This window comes from Paralichthys olivaceus, chromosome 22 (assembly GCF_024713975.1).
Source record: "Paralichthys olivaceus isolate ysfri-2021 chromosome 22, ASM2471397v2, whole genome shotgun sequence".
Taxonomy (NCBI): domain Eukaryota; kingdom Metazoa; phylum Chordata; class Actinopteri; order Pleuronectiformes; family Paralichthyidae; genus Paralichthys; species Paralichthys olivaceus.
Window position 1 is genome coordinate 16,344,392 of NC_091114.1, and position 14,345 is coordinate 16,358,736.

General features: G+C 38.3%; 2 protein-coding genes across 2 annotated transcripts in view; both read right to left on the bottom strand.

Annotated features, from left to right (window-relative positions):
• Nucleotides 1-2,084, bottom strand: part of arhgef40 (Rho guanine nucleotide exchange factor (GEF) 40) — a 30,105-nt gene extending 28,021 nt beyond the window's left edge. Inside the window, exon 1 of the mRNA XM_069518536.1 lies at nucleotides 1,852-2,084. Coding sequence (XP_069374637.1) covers nucleotides 1,852-1,854 — 3 coding nt within the window. The 5' untranslated portion in view covers nucleotides 1,855-2,084. The remainder of the gene's footprint in view (nucleotides 1-1,851) is intronic.
• A 4,638-nt stretch (nucleotides 2,085-6,722) lies between these two features.
• On the bottom strand, nucleotides 6,723-11,851 carry LOC109643294 (putative ferric-chelate reductase 1). Its single transcript, XM_020108366.2, has 7 exons — nucleotides 11,712-11,851; nucleotides 9,836-10,323; nucleotides 8,655-8,849; nucleotides 8,430-8,525; nucleotides 7,943-8,075; nucleotides 7,638-7,793; nucleotides 6,723-7,530 (listed from the first exon to the last, which is right to left on the bottom strand). Exons 2-7 carry the CDS (start codon nucleotides 10,319-10,321, stop codon nucleotides 7,487-7,489), a joined length of 1,110 nt encoding a protein of 369 aa, XP_019963925.2. The 5' UTR covers nucleotides 10,322-10,323; nucleotides 11,712-11,851; the 3' UTR covers nucleotides 6,723-7,486.
• Between the last annotated feature and the right edge of the window lie 2,494 nt (nucleotides 11,852-14,345).

Sequence of the window (14,345 nt, forward strand, 5' to 3'; positions counted from 1 at the left end):
GAACCGAAACAACTGAAAGAAGCTAAAATGCACCAAAGAGCTGAGGGACACTGCAGAGCTCTCTGAGGCTGCTTCACCACGAGCAACACGTCTCACTCGACTCAGTCATTCGGTAATATCAGGTGATTTTAGGATTTCAAGATTACGTTTGGTAAAGTCTGAAGAATTCAGACTTTTAGTGCTTTTACTGCAACATAAACGTCTTTGGAAGAATTTAAAGAACATGAATTGTTTGTTCAGGCAGACACCAATATGTTCACGTTATGTTTTCAATAACCAATAAATGTGTTGGGCTCTAAAAAACCTTTCGTATTGATACCGATAAATCTGGGACAGCCTCATAGCTGCCGACTGATACGTTGGTCAGGCTCCGATGGTTTCAGCTGCATCCTGGATTACAGATAATAAAAATCAAATTCAAAGTAATTGGATGTGGAACAAAAGAAGACTGTGTTGAAAATTGTCCAGTAACATCACTGTCGGTGTCGGTCTGAGTCTTGACAATCACAGGAAGCTCGGCTGAAGATAGATTCCTGTGATCGACAACCTCGCTGCTCCTGTCTGGAGCGTTCGTGTGCCGTTGTCTCCACCCGCTTGGTGCTGCAGGCACATTAAAACAAACACAGTTGCTATCGGACGTCTTATTTCTGAGTGGTTCGTCCACCAGACGGACGGGACACAAACGCCCCGGGCCACAGTTTCTTAGCAGAGGAACACTGTTGGGTGTGACTCTGTGTTTGCGGATGCATTTTAACACCTATGTGCACGTGTCCGCTGCCATGTTTGTCCCTGAGCGAGGACATGTGAACACGTTCATTCATACTCTGTTATTCAGAATGTTATAGGAGACGTTTTGTCCCTTCACACTGAAAACTTTGCTGTGACTGTAAAGTTTCAATCCCAAACTTTCCCCGTTGGCTTCTGAGGAAGACCAAGCACTCCTGCACATGTTCTTCCTCTCCTGAAGTCCATGCCATCCCTTGTTCCTGCTTTCCTTCTTTCTTTCTTTTTTCTCTCTCCTCCCTTTTCTCCCAGGTCCAATGTGGAAAATGCGGCATCACCGAAACCACTGTTGCTGCCGTCCAAGTCTCCTAAAATAAAAAAGTAGCCCTACCCTCCTCTTTTATTACACTCCTCCAGCTCTCCCTTTCTCTTTGCCTCTTTCTCTTCCTCTCCCTGCCAAACTGCTCCACCCTGCCCCACAACACAGAAGCAGGAACGTGACCTCAATCTTTTTATTTCTTTAACATCCTTATTTTTTAATCTATGTGCTTCTGTTCGTCTCACTGCCTCACTGTGTCTGGGATCAGACCATAAGTGGGTGTGGATGGTAAACAAAATCCCAGGAGATGCAGCACAGAGCTCTATTGAGGCTCCTCATCCTCATGTGCAAACCAAGCGCACAAAATCCCCAACGTCACACGTCTCAAATCAGCATAATGTGCTGCTGATGGGATTTGACATCATTGCAAGCTTTGTAAAAAGACTTGTAACTGCTGACTGCTGCATATTCCTTCAGTAAATCAAACGCATGCCTTTGTGAGAAGTGATGATTGAAGTAGAAAAGAAAGAAAGAGGAAGCTGTTCTGTGTTTTGGAACATGTGAGAGTCTGGGTGATAGTGAAATGTCTAAATATCCCAACGAAACATATATAAACCTTCAACATGTAACTTTTAAGTCAGTTAAAAAAACTTTGAAAAAAACATGTGGGAAAGTATGAAAAATAGAAAACAATGTGATCTCAGGTTTTCACAAAGAAGTAAAAGCCACAGATGAGTTGAACAGGACGAGTGCTCCACAGTAAGAAGACGTTCAGTCAGACTGAAGTGGGTTTTCGAACAGGGACTTACCATGACTTCAGTCAGGAATTCCCAACTTAGTCCTCAGCTCCTTTCCTGCATCGCTTCCTCTCCGCATCCTCCGCAAAAAGACAAACTTTCTCCCCTTCACTTACAGTCGAGGAGTCTCCATGACCTCCTCCTCCTCCTCCTCCTCCTCCTCTCAGATCTCCCTTGTTCAGTGCGCTATCAGCGGGTAAAAACAATCCTCCTCTCCTCGCCAGCCTGGGAATGTCCTGGAGCTGGGTTTCTGATTTTTCCTCCCCTGTCCCACGCACACGCCCCCCTCTCCTCCCTCTCTCCCCTCTCTCCCCTCTCCTCCCTCTCCTCCCCCCCTCTCCTAACAACAGCACCACAGTCTGGGCTCAAACTTTCCATTTTTCCCTGAGCTGCCTCCATGAATAGACAATAAAAAGCTGTGACACCACACCCATGCGTAATTGCAAATAAACCCTGTGATGTTTTATTATTCGATCGCTGGTGGGAGTGACATGGCAAGTTTATTTTTATTATTACTTTTAATGGGACAGAATGAAGCCTGCGCGTAATTTAGTCCATTTATGCGCAAAGACTCGTTTCAAACTCTGAGCCGTCATCGGAGTGAGGGCTGATGTTCATTGTCTCAGTGAAGGAATTAAAGCTTCACTTTAAAAGAACAACACCGACCAACAGGCTCCCAGAGGTCTGAATACTACATTCCCCACAATGCAACTCGGCAGCATGTTTTCTCCAGGTGTCAGATGTCAAAATAAGATAACAATTATTTAAAAACAACATTTACATATAAAAATTTCAAAATAAAAACAATAGCATACATTCAAACCAAGATAAAATATAATGTTAACCAACAAAATACAAAATAAATAAAATCCTACTTAAAAGAACGAAATCAAATAAAATGTTGAAAATCAAAATGAGATTTAAACCAATGAAATTACAACAAACTAAATAAAATAACGTCTAGCGTTTGTACAAAATTATTTATTTTATTTCATAATTCTGTAAAGTGGGTAGCTCTTGAAAGCAATTATTATTATTATTATAAGTAGAAGTAGAAGTAGAAGTACAAGTACAAGTACAAGTACAAGTACAAGTAGAAGTAGAAGTATAGTATTAGTATTAATATTATTGTTGATGAATAAAATAAACAAATGCCAGTGTCTCTCAAACAATTATTTACCTTCAGCCACTTGGAAGTTCTTCAGTCACATTATACAGATCCTAAAGAAAAGTGTTTAAAATAATAAAGTATGTCTATCTTTCTATCTAAAATGGGTTAATTCAGTGAAAATATAAAATATATTCATCTTTTACTTCTTATCTCTTTTAAAAACACACATTTTAGCCTCGAGCTTCCATGACTCACACTTTCTTTTATATCTTTATTGGCCCCTGATGGCGCCACAGACACTGGTTGCTATGGAATTGCTAAATTTAACCTTTATGGTCAGTGTTTCAATAGTCGCGTGAAGGAGTGAACGTTCTCTGCAGTGAGTCAACAGCGCCACCTTGTGGTTACTGTTGGACACTGCAATAATGAAAAAGGGGAGGAAATGTGTCTAATGCTGTAATTGAGAACTTTTCAACAATTTATCAAATATAAATACCTCCACAATACATATATATGTATATATATGTGTTTTATATATCTTATTTGAATGGCTTGGATCATTTTGCTTTTAGTCGTTTTTTAATCTTTTATTTGTGGATCACTTTGTGAAATCTACCACCGAAAAAGTTGTATATAAATTAAAATAGATTTATAAATCAAACGTATTGCAAGTGAAACACACATTTGATTCTGACTCAGTTTCGTAGAAGGACAAAGCAGTTTCAAGGACACGTGTCACATTTCCTGACAGAATGTGTATATGACATATGGTTTATATTTAATCTTCAGCAGCAGCATTGAAAAGACTGTTGGCTGATGAGAATACCTGCCCTGTCAAATATGACTATACAGAATTTTATTTTATTTGTTGAGGTAAAACAGTTTAGAATCAGAACAGAAATGTTTAAAACATATTGCTAAGTTTGCTGGAGGTGTGTACGGTTTCGGTGCTAAGCGAAAGTGACTCAACTGTAAAAAATTCAGCAAAGACAACTGACAAGAAGGACAAGAAGAACCACGTAAATTCCCTTCCAGCTCAGTGTCGGGGTGTGTTCACATGCACGTGCATTATTACAATAGTGACAATCATCACAGGACTGGGACACACCAGCTGTGAGACGCCTCGTGATTTAGAGGTGTCGGTTGGTCCTGTTTGAAATCCTCCACCGGACAGATTGATTTAGGCCACGAGACGATTGATTGATATGAAAAACATTTCAGTGACCGCGGCATCAAGGCGCGTGTCAGGACAGGAAAAGTAAAACTATCCTTGACTAATACTTCTCAAAAACTCACAGTGTAATACACAGTACTGCCAGGTATATTTTTGGTCCAAAAGTAATTTATAAAAAAAATGGACAATTCATTGTATATGTACATGCCTCACTGGGAAACAAAATTTCAAAGTACTAGCAGTACACAGTTTCTGTAATAATATGACTATGAATTCTTATTTAAAAGTACTAGCAGTACACAGTTTATGTAATAATATGACTCTATGAATTGTTATTTAAAAGTACTAGCAGTACACAGTTTATGTAATAATATGACTCTATGAATTGTTATTTAAAAGAACTAGCAGTACACAGTTTATGTAATAATATGACTCCATGAATTGTTATTTAAAAGTACTAGCAGTACACAGTTTATGTAATAATATGACTCTATGAATTGTTATTTAAAAGTACTAGCAGTACACAGTTTATGTAATAATATGACTATGAATTCTTATTTAAAAGTACTAGCAGTACACAGTTTATGTAATAATATGACTCCATGAATTGTTATTTAAAAGTACTAGCAGTACACAGTTTATGTAATAATATGACTCTATGAATTCTTATTTAAAAGTACTAGCAGTACACAGTTTATGTAATAATATGACTCTATGAATTGTTATTTAAAAGTACTAGCAGTACACAGTTTATGTAATATTATGACTCTATGAATTGTTATTTAAAAGTACTAGCAGTACACAGTTTATGTAATAATACTCTATGAATTGTTATTTAAAAGTACTAGCAGTACACAGTTTATGTAATAATATGACTCTATGAATTCTTATTTAAAAGTACTAGCAGTACACAGTTTATGTAATAATATGACTCTATGAATTGTTATTTAAAAGTACTAGCAGTACACAGTTTATGTAATATTATGACTCTATGAATTGTTATTTAAAAGTACTAGCAGTACACAGTTTCTGTAATAATACTCTATGAATTGTTATTTAAAAGTACTAGCAGTACACAGTTTCTGTAATAATATGACTCTATGAATTGTTATTTAAAAGTACTAGCAGTACACAGTTTATGTAATAATACTCTATGAATTGTTATTTAAAAGTACTAGCAGTACACAGTTTCTGTAATAATACTCTATGAATTGTTATTTAAAAGTACTAGCAGTACACAGTTTCTGTAATAATATGACTCTATGAATTGTTATTTAAAAGTACTAGCAGTACACAGTTTATGTAATAATACTCTATGAATTGTTATTTAAAAGTACTAGCAGTACACAGTTTCTGTAATAATATGACTCTATGAATTGTTATTTAAAAGTACTAGCAGTACACAGTTTCTGTAATAATACTCTATGAATTGTTATTTAAAAGTACTAGCAGTACACAGTTTCTGTAATAATATGACTCTATGAATTCTTATTTAAAAGTACTAGCAGTACACAGTTTATGTAATAATATGACTCTATGAATTGTTATTTAAAAGTACTAGCAGTACACAGTTTATGTAATAATACTCTATGAATTCTTATTTAAAAGTACTAGCAGTACACAGTTTCTGTAATAATACTCTATGAATTGTTATTTAAAAGTACTAGCAGTACACAGTTTATGTAATAATACTCTATGAATTGTTATTTAAAAGTACTAGCAGTACACAGTTTATGTAATAATATGACTCTATGAATTGTTATTTAAAAGTACTAGCAGTACACAGTTTATGTAATAATATGACTCTATGAATTGTTATTTAAAAGTACTAGCAGTACACAGTTTATGTAATATTATGACTCTATGAATTGTTATTTAAAAGTACTAGCAGTACACAGTTTATGTAATAATACTCTATGAATTGTTATTTAAAAGTACTAGCAGTACACAGTTTATGTAATAATATGACTCTATGAATTGTTATTTAAAAGTACTAGCAGTACACAGTTTCTGTAATACGATGTGACACCTTGCGCATTGTTTTGTTGTGATGTCACTTCCGGTCGCCATCTTGGCTCGGAGGAGAACCTCCTCGCGCGGTGTCGCTCGCGGGATTTGTCTTTGAAAGTTGGATTCGTGCGCAGTTTCCCGGAAAATGTGCGGAAAAGCTCCGGTAAGTGCGCGAAGACGTGTTTGTTTTTTGCGATTCTCTGTTGAAACAACGTTTAAGGCGTACGTCAGGAAGTTACGTAGCGAAAGGGACGATCTCGTCAACGTTACGTGAGAAACGTGCGAACTTTGACGTCAACAAACTTTTACCCGCTCAGGGTCTCTCGTGCTGTAAACAACCGAACCCGTGCTAACTCGCTGTGTTAGCTCCTAGCATCGCTCTGGGCTATCGTAGCTTCATGCAAACGTATCGTTAGCCGCTAACCGTAGCTACTGTTAGCTGCTGTGTTGTGTTTGCTAACGCACCTGAGTGATTTCAGGCTAGCCGCCAGTTAGCATGAGTGGTACTGACTCAGGTCACTGTTTACACCTGCGCTGATTCTGAAACACATGTCATAGACATTTAAATCACATCGACACAATCAGACCTGGGTTTAAATAAAACTTTTAATGAAAATCTTTAGTAAAAACTTCTTCGTTACATAATGCAATGTGCAAAATTATTTTCAACAGTGTTTCATATCGTATCAAGCTTTCAGAATGTGCAATGGCTCATTTGTATTCGCTATTGCACACGCGCAGGCACACCCACAAGTATCAGCCACCGAAGGCTTCATTTTCAAGACATCATTGTGTCATGCAAAGTACACACATTTACAGTAGAAGGTTACACAAAAGCATATTTCTGCCATTTCCTAGCATCATAGTGTGTGACGAAGATCGAGAGCAACATTGATAAAGAAACAAAACATTTACAACCCACAGAAGTTGTTGGGGAGTTACCAAGTCACAGTAACGCCTGGTGAAAGCTCAATTAAATGAAAGTTAAATAATAAAGGTACTGGACATGTGGGCTCTGTCTTTGCCTGATATTTAGTATTGGACAGAAATCCTGCGGTCCTATGATTCCCAGACAAAATAGATGACACATAACCTTAAATTAAGAACTCTAACATGTATTCTCTCATTTCTTTCAGATTCTAGAACACACCTGAAAGTCAGAAGACTGACCACCCTCCATCACTCCTACTTTCACCTCCAGTGAGTTGATTTTAAATTCAGCATGATCCCTGATAATTTGGGATGTACTGTCTACAGTAAATGCAATTTTTAGATTGAGTAGTGTATATACAGTGTATTCAAAACATGATTAGGGAAGGTATGTTTTTTTTTGTCTTGAATCATGGAGGTCTTCATACCATGGCCAGAGTGAATACGCCCATAGAGATCAGCAGAACTAAAGGTGGGGATGGGAGAAGAGAAAAACAGTTTTTAGTCACTGCACAAACATGGCTTTATCTAGATTCTACACATACAGACACCCGTGTCAACAATTATTCTTACCTTGCATCAGTGATTGCTGGAATGTGATGGCGTGATCAGTGGTTGTGGGGCTGCTGGTCGTGCTGGAAAGCTCATTATTGAGGACAGAACTAACATTGCCCAGGTTGGGAACTTTGCTCTGAAATTGGTTTTGGGGGTCTCCCAGATCACCATTAGCTGAGCGAACAAGCAAAAGACAGACAGGTCAGTGATGGATGATCACAACATGGGGAATATACGAATATATTATGTGGTATAGTCTCTGGGAGAGTTGCTCTTAGTTGACTGTTTGTGAAAATGTCAATATCTTCAATGTGTTAGCTTACCAGGGTTGAAAGAACCATTGGAGATTGACACTGTGGCGCCTACTGCTCTAGTCGTGATGGTTTGCAGAGTGGCAATAAACGTGCACTGGATTTTGTTTCCATTGACACGGCCCTTCACAGAGTTCACAGGCAGCTGCAGAGCAAAGATAATTTTAACAGTTGACAAAGAAGACAATGAGTTTTCATCGTTGAACTATTGCAACCAGAACCCAACTGATATGGATTTTTGGGAGTCAAAAATATCTGATAGTGATAAACATATTCCAAAAAATGGTCAATCCCATTTTTCAGTTTTATTAACTTTATTAAGATATAAGTATAAATAAAAATACACAAAAGACACTAAACTATACTATATAGTATATTATACTGACAAATAGTTCTAATATCTAATTTTCTCAAGAACCACAAGAAGATTCCGGTGAAGTGTAGACATACTATATCCTCACTCAGCTCCACCATTGCTTTTAGGATAAGTAGAACTTACAGTTGTATTCTGCAGCACGTTGTTGTTGAGGAGAGCGCTGATGAAAGACACTTTGCCATTGCTGTTTGCGCAGACGTAGGTTGTGTCGTTATTTCCCTGTGATGCAAAACCAGAAACAGTACATTGTACCTCTTTACACTGATGACTCGAAACAAACTTCATAATTGGTTCAGTCTTAGACTTGATGGAACTTAAATCTGTGAACGAGCGATAGAAATGACATACCGCTGTGGAATCAAATGACAACGTGGTAGCGATGTAGCCAGAAGACTCCCCTGAGAGGGCAAACTCAAAGTTGTTACCGTCCTTCTGCTTTGCACCCAAAAAGAAACACGACGACGATGATGATGAGGGGTCACAGTCAGAGGGCTCAGACCCACAGAGCTGTCTGGTCCCACAACCTGTCCTATTAAGAGGTTCCTGCAACGGAGAGTAAAAACATGTGAGTGGGAGTATGTGCACTTGAAATCGTTGAGAAATCGATTTGAAGCTTATTAAGGCACAAATCATAACCTGTATCCGTCAAGTCAAATCTGATTCCAGCATAGACTGTATGTAAAGAGAATGCAGATCTACCTTGTCACAGTTGTGTATATATATATATATATATAGATATGGTTTTGAATCTAGTGTTCAAATCCCTTATTATATTAGTTTGTCATGTGACAGTATCAGGTTGTGCACCCTCTTAAAACACTTTAGTTTCTCAGCCTGAAGTAAATAGAGACATGACATGAAAACACTTGAAAGCTTGAATCTTTGGATTTCATTATAAATCATCGCCTTTTCAGGAACATTTAAAAAAAAAAAAAAATCTTTAAAGCTGACAAACCCGCAGAGATCCTTTCTCCTCCCCCTCCTCCTCAAGCACATCTCTCACTCACTGAGCCTTGGTCAGCGGGAACATTATTTCGATCTGAACCTTCATTGTTAATTTCATCGTTGTTTTCATCAATGAAACACTGCCGTCATCTGCTTCATTGTCACTCCCCTCACTTAGATTCTCAGCCATTGTCTGAATTGCATCTTAATTTTATTTTGCAGGCTAAGAATTCTAAGAAATGAATAAGCTACATTTCCGATAATGTACTTCGACTTTACTCTGATATGTCTTGGAAACCAGGACACAGTAATGTAGCATATGTTGCATCTTTATCATCCGGTATCTGATACCTGCTAAGTTTGTCTCAGCAGCTTCAAATTTGAACATATTGTTCAAACCCGGACTGAATATGATAATGTGCTGGTGTGCCAGATGCACCTCTCTGTGCTTCTGCTGTGTGTTGGTTGCTGTCGGGCCAGTTGATCTTTATTAAATAAGTTTCAATGTTTATGCAAAGCAAGGTTAAAAAAGCGCTTTAGCCACGAGTCATTGATGTTTAAGTCGTTTTTTTGACTTCACTCACCTCAAGAGCCCCCACTGTGGTGTTGGTAATTGTTGGTGCTGCCGTCATGTTGATCGGCGCTGTGGTCATGTTGTGTGTCATCATGGTCGTGTTGTTTGTCATCATGGTCGTGCTCTGTGTCATCCCGGGCATACTCTGTGTCATCCCGGGCGTGCTCTGTGTCATCCCGGGCGTGCTCTGTGTCATCCCGGGCGTGCTCTGTGTCATCCCGGGCGTGCTCTGTGTCATCCCGGGCGTGCTCTGTGTCATCCCGGGCGTGCTCTGTGTCACCACGGTCGTGCTCTGTGTCACCACGGGCGTGCTCTGTGTCATCACGGGCGTGCTGTGTGTCGTCACGGGCGTGCTGTGTGTCGTCACGGGCGTGCTGTGTGTTGTCACGGGCGTGCTGTGTGTCGTCATCCCTGTTGTGGTATTTTCAGCATAGGTGGTCACTGACATCCAGGACAGCATCACAAAAGTGATAGTGAGCACCAGTTTGTTGTCCATGTCTAGAGTAGAAGGATAAGGTCATTTAGTTATGGGGCGCTGTGGTGGTACAATAGCTATAAAAATAAAACACAAAACATGTGTGTTCTTAATCATCATAAATGTTTTTCCCTTGTGGTATCAATCAGCGCTTAATTGTTTAAAGGCACAGAGTGGAGAATTTAGTGACGTCTAGTGGTGAAATTGCATGTTGCAGCTGAACACCCCTCACCTCACCCGCCCCTTCCAAACATGTAAGGGAACCTGCGGAAGCTTCAGTCATAAAAAACTGAAAAGGTTTAGTTTGTCCAGTCTGGACTAATGTTAAAAAACATGGCTGCCTCTGTAGAGAGGACCCCAGGGATGTAAGTATAAAGTATTTAAATATAAAATATTTAAATATAAAGGGCCTTTTTTAGGGTAAAAAAACCCAACAATTAATACAATTTTGATGAAACAGGATTATTTTATATTCAATTTGTGTCAATAGATCCCTTTCATCTAAACCTTACAGACTGAACCTTTAGAGAACCACCATTCACCAGGAGTCTATATAAAATTATATCATTAAGGTTAAAAAGTCTTAATTTAAAAAAATATACTATGTCTTAAATATGTTCAACTAGCTCTTATTCGTTTAAGGCTACTTCTGTCACACTTTAAAATTGTTATTTTTCCCATATTAAAATTTTTGCGGCATGCAAAGTTTAAAATGACTCTTATTCAACGATTCAGACCAACGTGGAACTGATGACTGCCTGAGAACAGCCAGCATTTATCACAGCACACTCGGCTTGACTGGGGGAAAGCATATTCTCAACCTTATCTTCAATTAGAGTGAAGTGTAAATAATTCTGTTCCTTCATATCTGGCATGCTTGTCACAGGTCTTAAATTTTATTCATTATGGTTTTAAAAACTCTCAAAATGAACTTGTTGAAACCTGCAGAAACCCTGCCAGTATCAAAGTATATCATAGAAAATGATTTGAAAATGTTTTACATTTTCTAAAATTGAATAACTACATTTTGTTTGTATTTTGCCAAGTCCCAACATACGTTATCTCAAGTCGAGACTTTACAATATTACAGAGAAACTGTTCGCACAAGGAGCAAACACATACCATGTGTAAGCAATGTAAATCAAATGATATTAGACACAAATATGAATTGTACTTTTTATATTTCTCACTTTGTGCCATGAAAATGTAATTCGGGGGATTAATAGTTCAAACAACAAAAATAACAGATTTTGAGTTTTAGAAATTACAAAAGACGAAAACCTTTTAAATGCAAATAATTAGAAATGGTAAGTACTAAACGTAACTGAAGATAAACGTGTATTCCGTTGATTACATGTACACCCAATTGTATTCCACCATAAGTAATTTCAAGAATATTGTCTTAACTTACTTCAGATCTTCTCGTTATAACTCCGAATGAAGGGTGACGCAGCCAAATGGATGGTTTTAAGTGTGGATTTTAGGTTGAGTCCTGATGTCCTTAACTGGCCTCCGGGTTAAGATGTGGCACCTGTTTGCTGGGTGTCTCTATTTAAACTCGAGAGGAGAGAGGAGAGGACCAAACTCCTGACATCATGTGTGATGTTTCCAGAAGGTGTGGTGAAGAATTAAGGGCGTGTGTGAAGGAAAATGTGAATTCTGCCGTGTCACTAGTCATTTAACCTGCTTTGTGTGAAATGCATTACTTCCTTGAGGGCTCACAATGCCTGTAACTAACATGAGTAAACGAAATGTTTGCGGTACACAGCGTCTTCCTTGGCAAGGTAGCGAATTGATCGGTATCAGCAGGGGTTGGTTGGTTCCTATAATTCTAATTATAGGAACCTAATGCCTAAAACCTAATTCCTAAAACTTCAAGTGGTTTTATTTGGGAGTATGAATAGTGGATCATTGATCTGAATATGAAAACCTTTCAAATTGAACATGATTTACATATATATATTTTTAGGGAGATGGTGATAGGTGTCTGAACACCTGTATTCCTGTCGTGAGTGGTGACAAACATACAGAGCAGAGGCAGCATAAGTTTGTGTTTGGGTGTGTGTGTGTCTACATGCGTGTGTGTGCAGTCATGAGACCAGTAACACAACTCAAAGAACTGGTTTGACTAAGCAGCAGTACAAGCCATTATGTTTGCTTCAATATCCCCATTGTGTTCAGTGGTTTCTTATGAACATTTAAACTCCCTAATTATTTAAAAGGCAAGTCCAGGCAACGCTGAACTATTTGGACAGTGGCAATTATCCAGTTTGGATGAACAGTTAGCACGAAATTGTGATCGCAGCAGAGGACATTTGGTAAAGTGATATTTTACATTAATCACTATGGAGGGTGTGTAAAATTACCACCACAGGCTTTTGTGTTTCTTCCTGCAAATGGACACGATAACAAAACGTTACTATTTGCTGTTGAGTCTTTTCATTTTCATCTATTTGATTGTATTAAATTAAATTCGTTTTTTAAAAATTTCTAATTAGTTGTATCAAAGTTGTAGGTCAAACTGTAATATATCAAGCTTCAAATGCACGTCCTCGTCATCATCACTCCATATCACTCCTTTGTTTAACTGAGCTGATCTGAGGAATTATGTCATTTTCCTTCTTGGGTCACGATTCTGTCCAAACCCCTGCGCTGTATTTACACTAATATGAACAGTTTAACCAAAATCTGACTTGATATTTGGTTGTGAATATTTCGTGAAAGCCTAATTGAACATAGGAATGTTCTGGGCAAATGAAAAAGAATAAACAATGGCTCAGTCTGTGAGTCTCATTGGGACATAAGGCCTCTGTCACGGCCCTGCTATGTTAAACCTGTTCGGTGAGCTTAGTACCAAACCAACCACAGGATTTGTCTTACTTACAATACTGTGTGTCATTACGAAATAGTTTTTGTGTTAGAATATAAAAAATTATCTCCATTCAGAGAGAATCTCTGTCCTCGCGAACACACCTAAAAACATTTCACATAACTTTGTGTATGTTAAGCATGAACACGCCTGTGTTACCAGGAAGTAGATTGTCTGTGCTGTAGTTAGTTGTTTATACTGGGAATGAGAAACGACAAATGAAGCTGGGATTTATTTTCTTGGAGCGATGATTTGGGGGAAACTGCTAATGGCGGTGTTAGCAAGGTTTTCCATTTACTGTTAGTCGAGTCTTGACTGGAAAAAACATTAAGAAGGGAATGTGGGTGACGTCATTTCTACACACAACCCTAATGCATTCTCAAACCTTGTGTTTGTAGCCTAAAGCTTTCATATTGACTTCTGTATTGTTAAAGGCATCATGCAGCAGGCGGTGGAGGAGTTGCAACATGCGTGTTTTCCCCCAGGAATAATTAAATTGTTTTAAAGGAAACAAATCAGGCATATTTATATTTAGGGGACTAAAATCTATGCAAGTGTCATATTTGATGCTGCTTGACTGGATTGAAGGACTGTTGGTTAAAGAAAGAGCTCTGCTTAGTGACACATAGTTTCCTGTGTAGCAGCCTCCCGAACCCGAACCCTCAACATATTTCTCCCCATTCATTTAGACTCAATAGACTAAAAGCCGTGGTGTGAAGAGTTGGCCCCATCAGTACTTATTCCTGGAGGTGGTTAGTTTCTTGTAAGGTCGGTATGTAGGTTTCACTTCTACTATGAGGCCCATTCCAAACAAGGGCTGGGCATGACAAAAGTTCTGCAGCAGATTTAACTGATATCAGTGTGCTGCTAATATTGTGTGAAGAATCGTATCAGATGTAATGTTTGTTGTAGTATAACTTCTATAGTGAAAAAAGACTTAAAACCTGCTCTTTTTATGTGATTTGAGCGAATTTCCGTCAGTCTGATTGTGGAATCTTTCATGAAACCTGCACTTACTTTAAAAAAAAGTCTCTTAATAAGTTGATTTACATGCTCTCCCCGTATCGGTGAGCGTGGATGGTTGTTTGTCTTTCTTTGTTGGGCTTGTGATAGACCGGCGACCGGTCAAACGAGTGCAAAACCACAGAACATGCACTCGTTTTATGATTCATGTTT

Excerpts from the sequence above, each read along its gene's own strand:
- LOC109643294 (XM_020108366.2), bottom strand. The coding sequence starts at position 10,321 with ATGGACAACAAACTGGTGCTCACTATCACTTTTGTGATGCTGTCCTGG. Across the intron at positions 8,850-9,835 it reads CCACAGTGGGGGCTCTTGAG|GAACCTCTTAATAGGACAGG; the intron begins GTGAGTGAAGTC and ends TCTCCGTTGCAG. Across the intron at positions 7,531-7,637 it reads CCAGCAATCACTGATGCAAG|TTCTGCTGATCTCTATGGGC; the intron begins GTAAGAATAATT and ends CCCCACCTTTAG.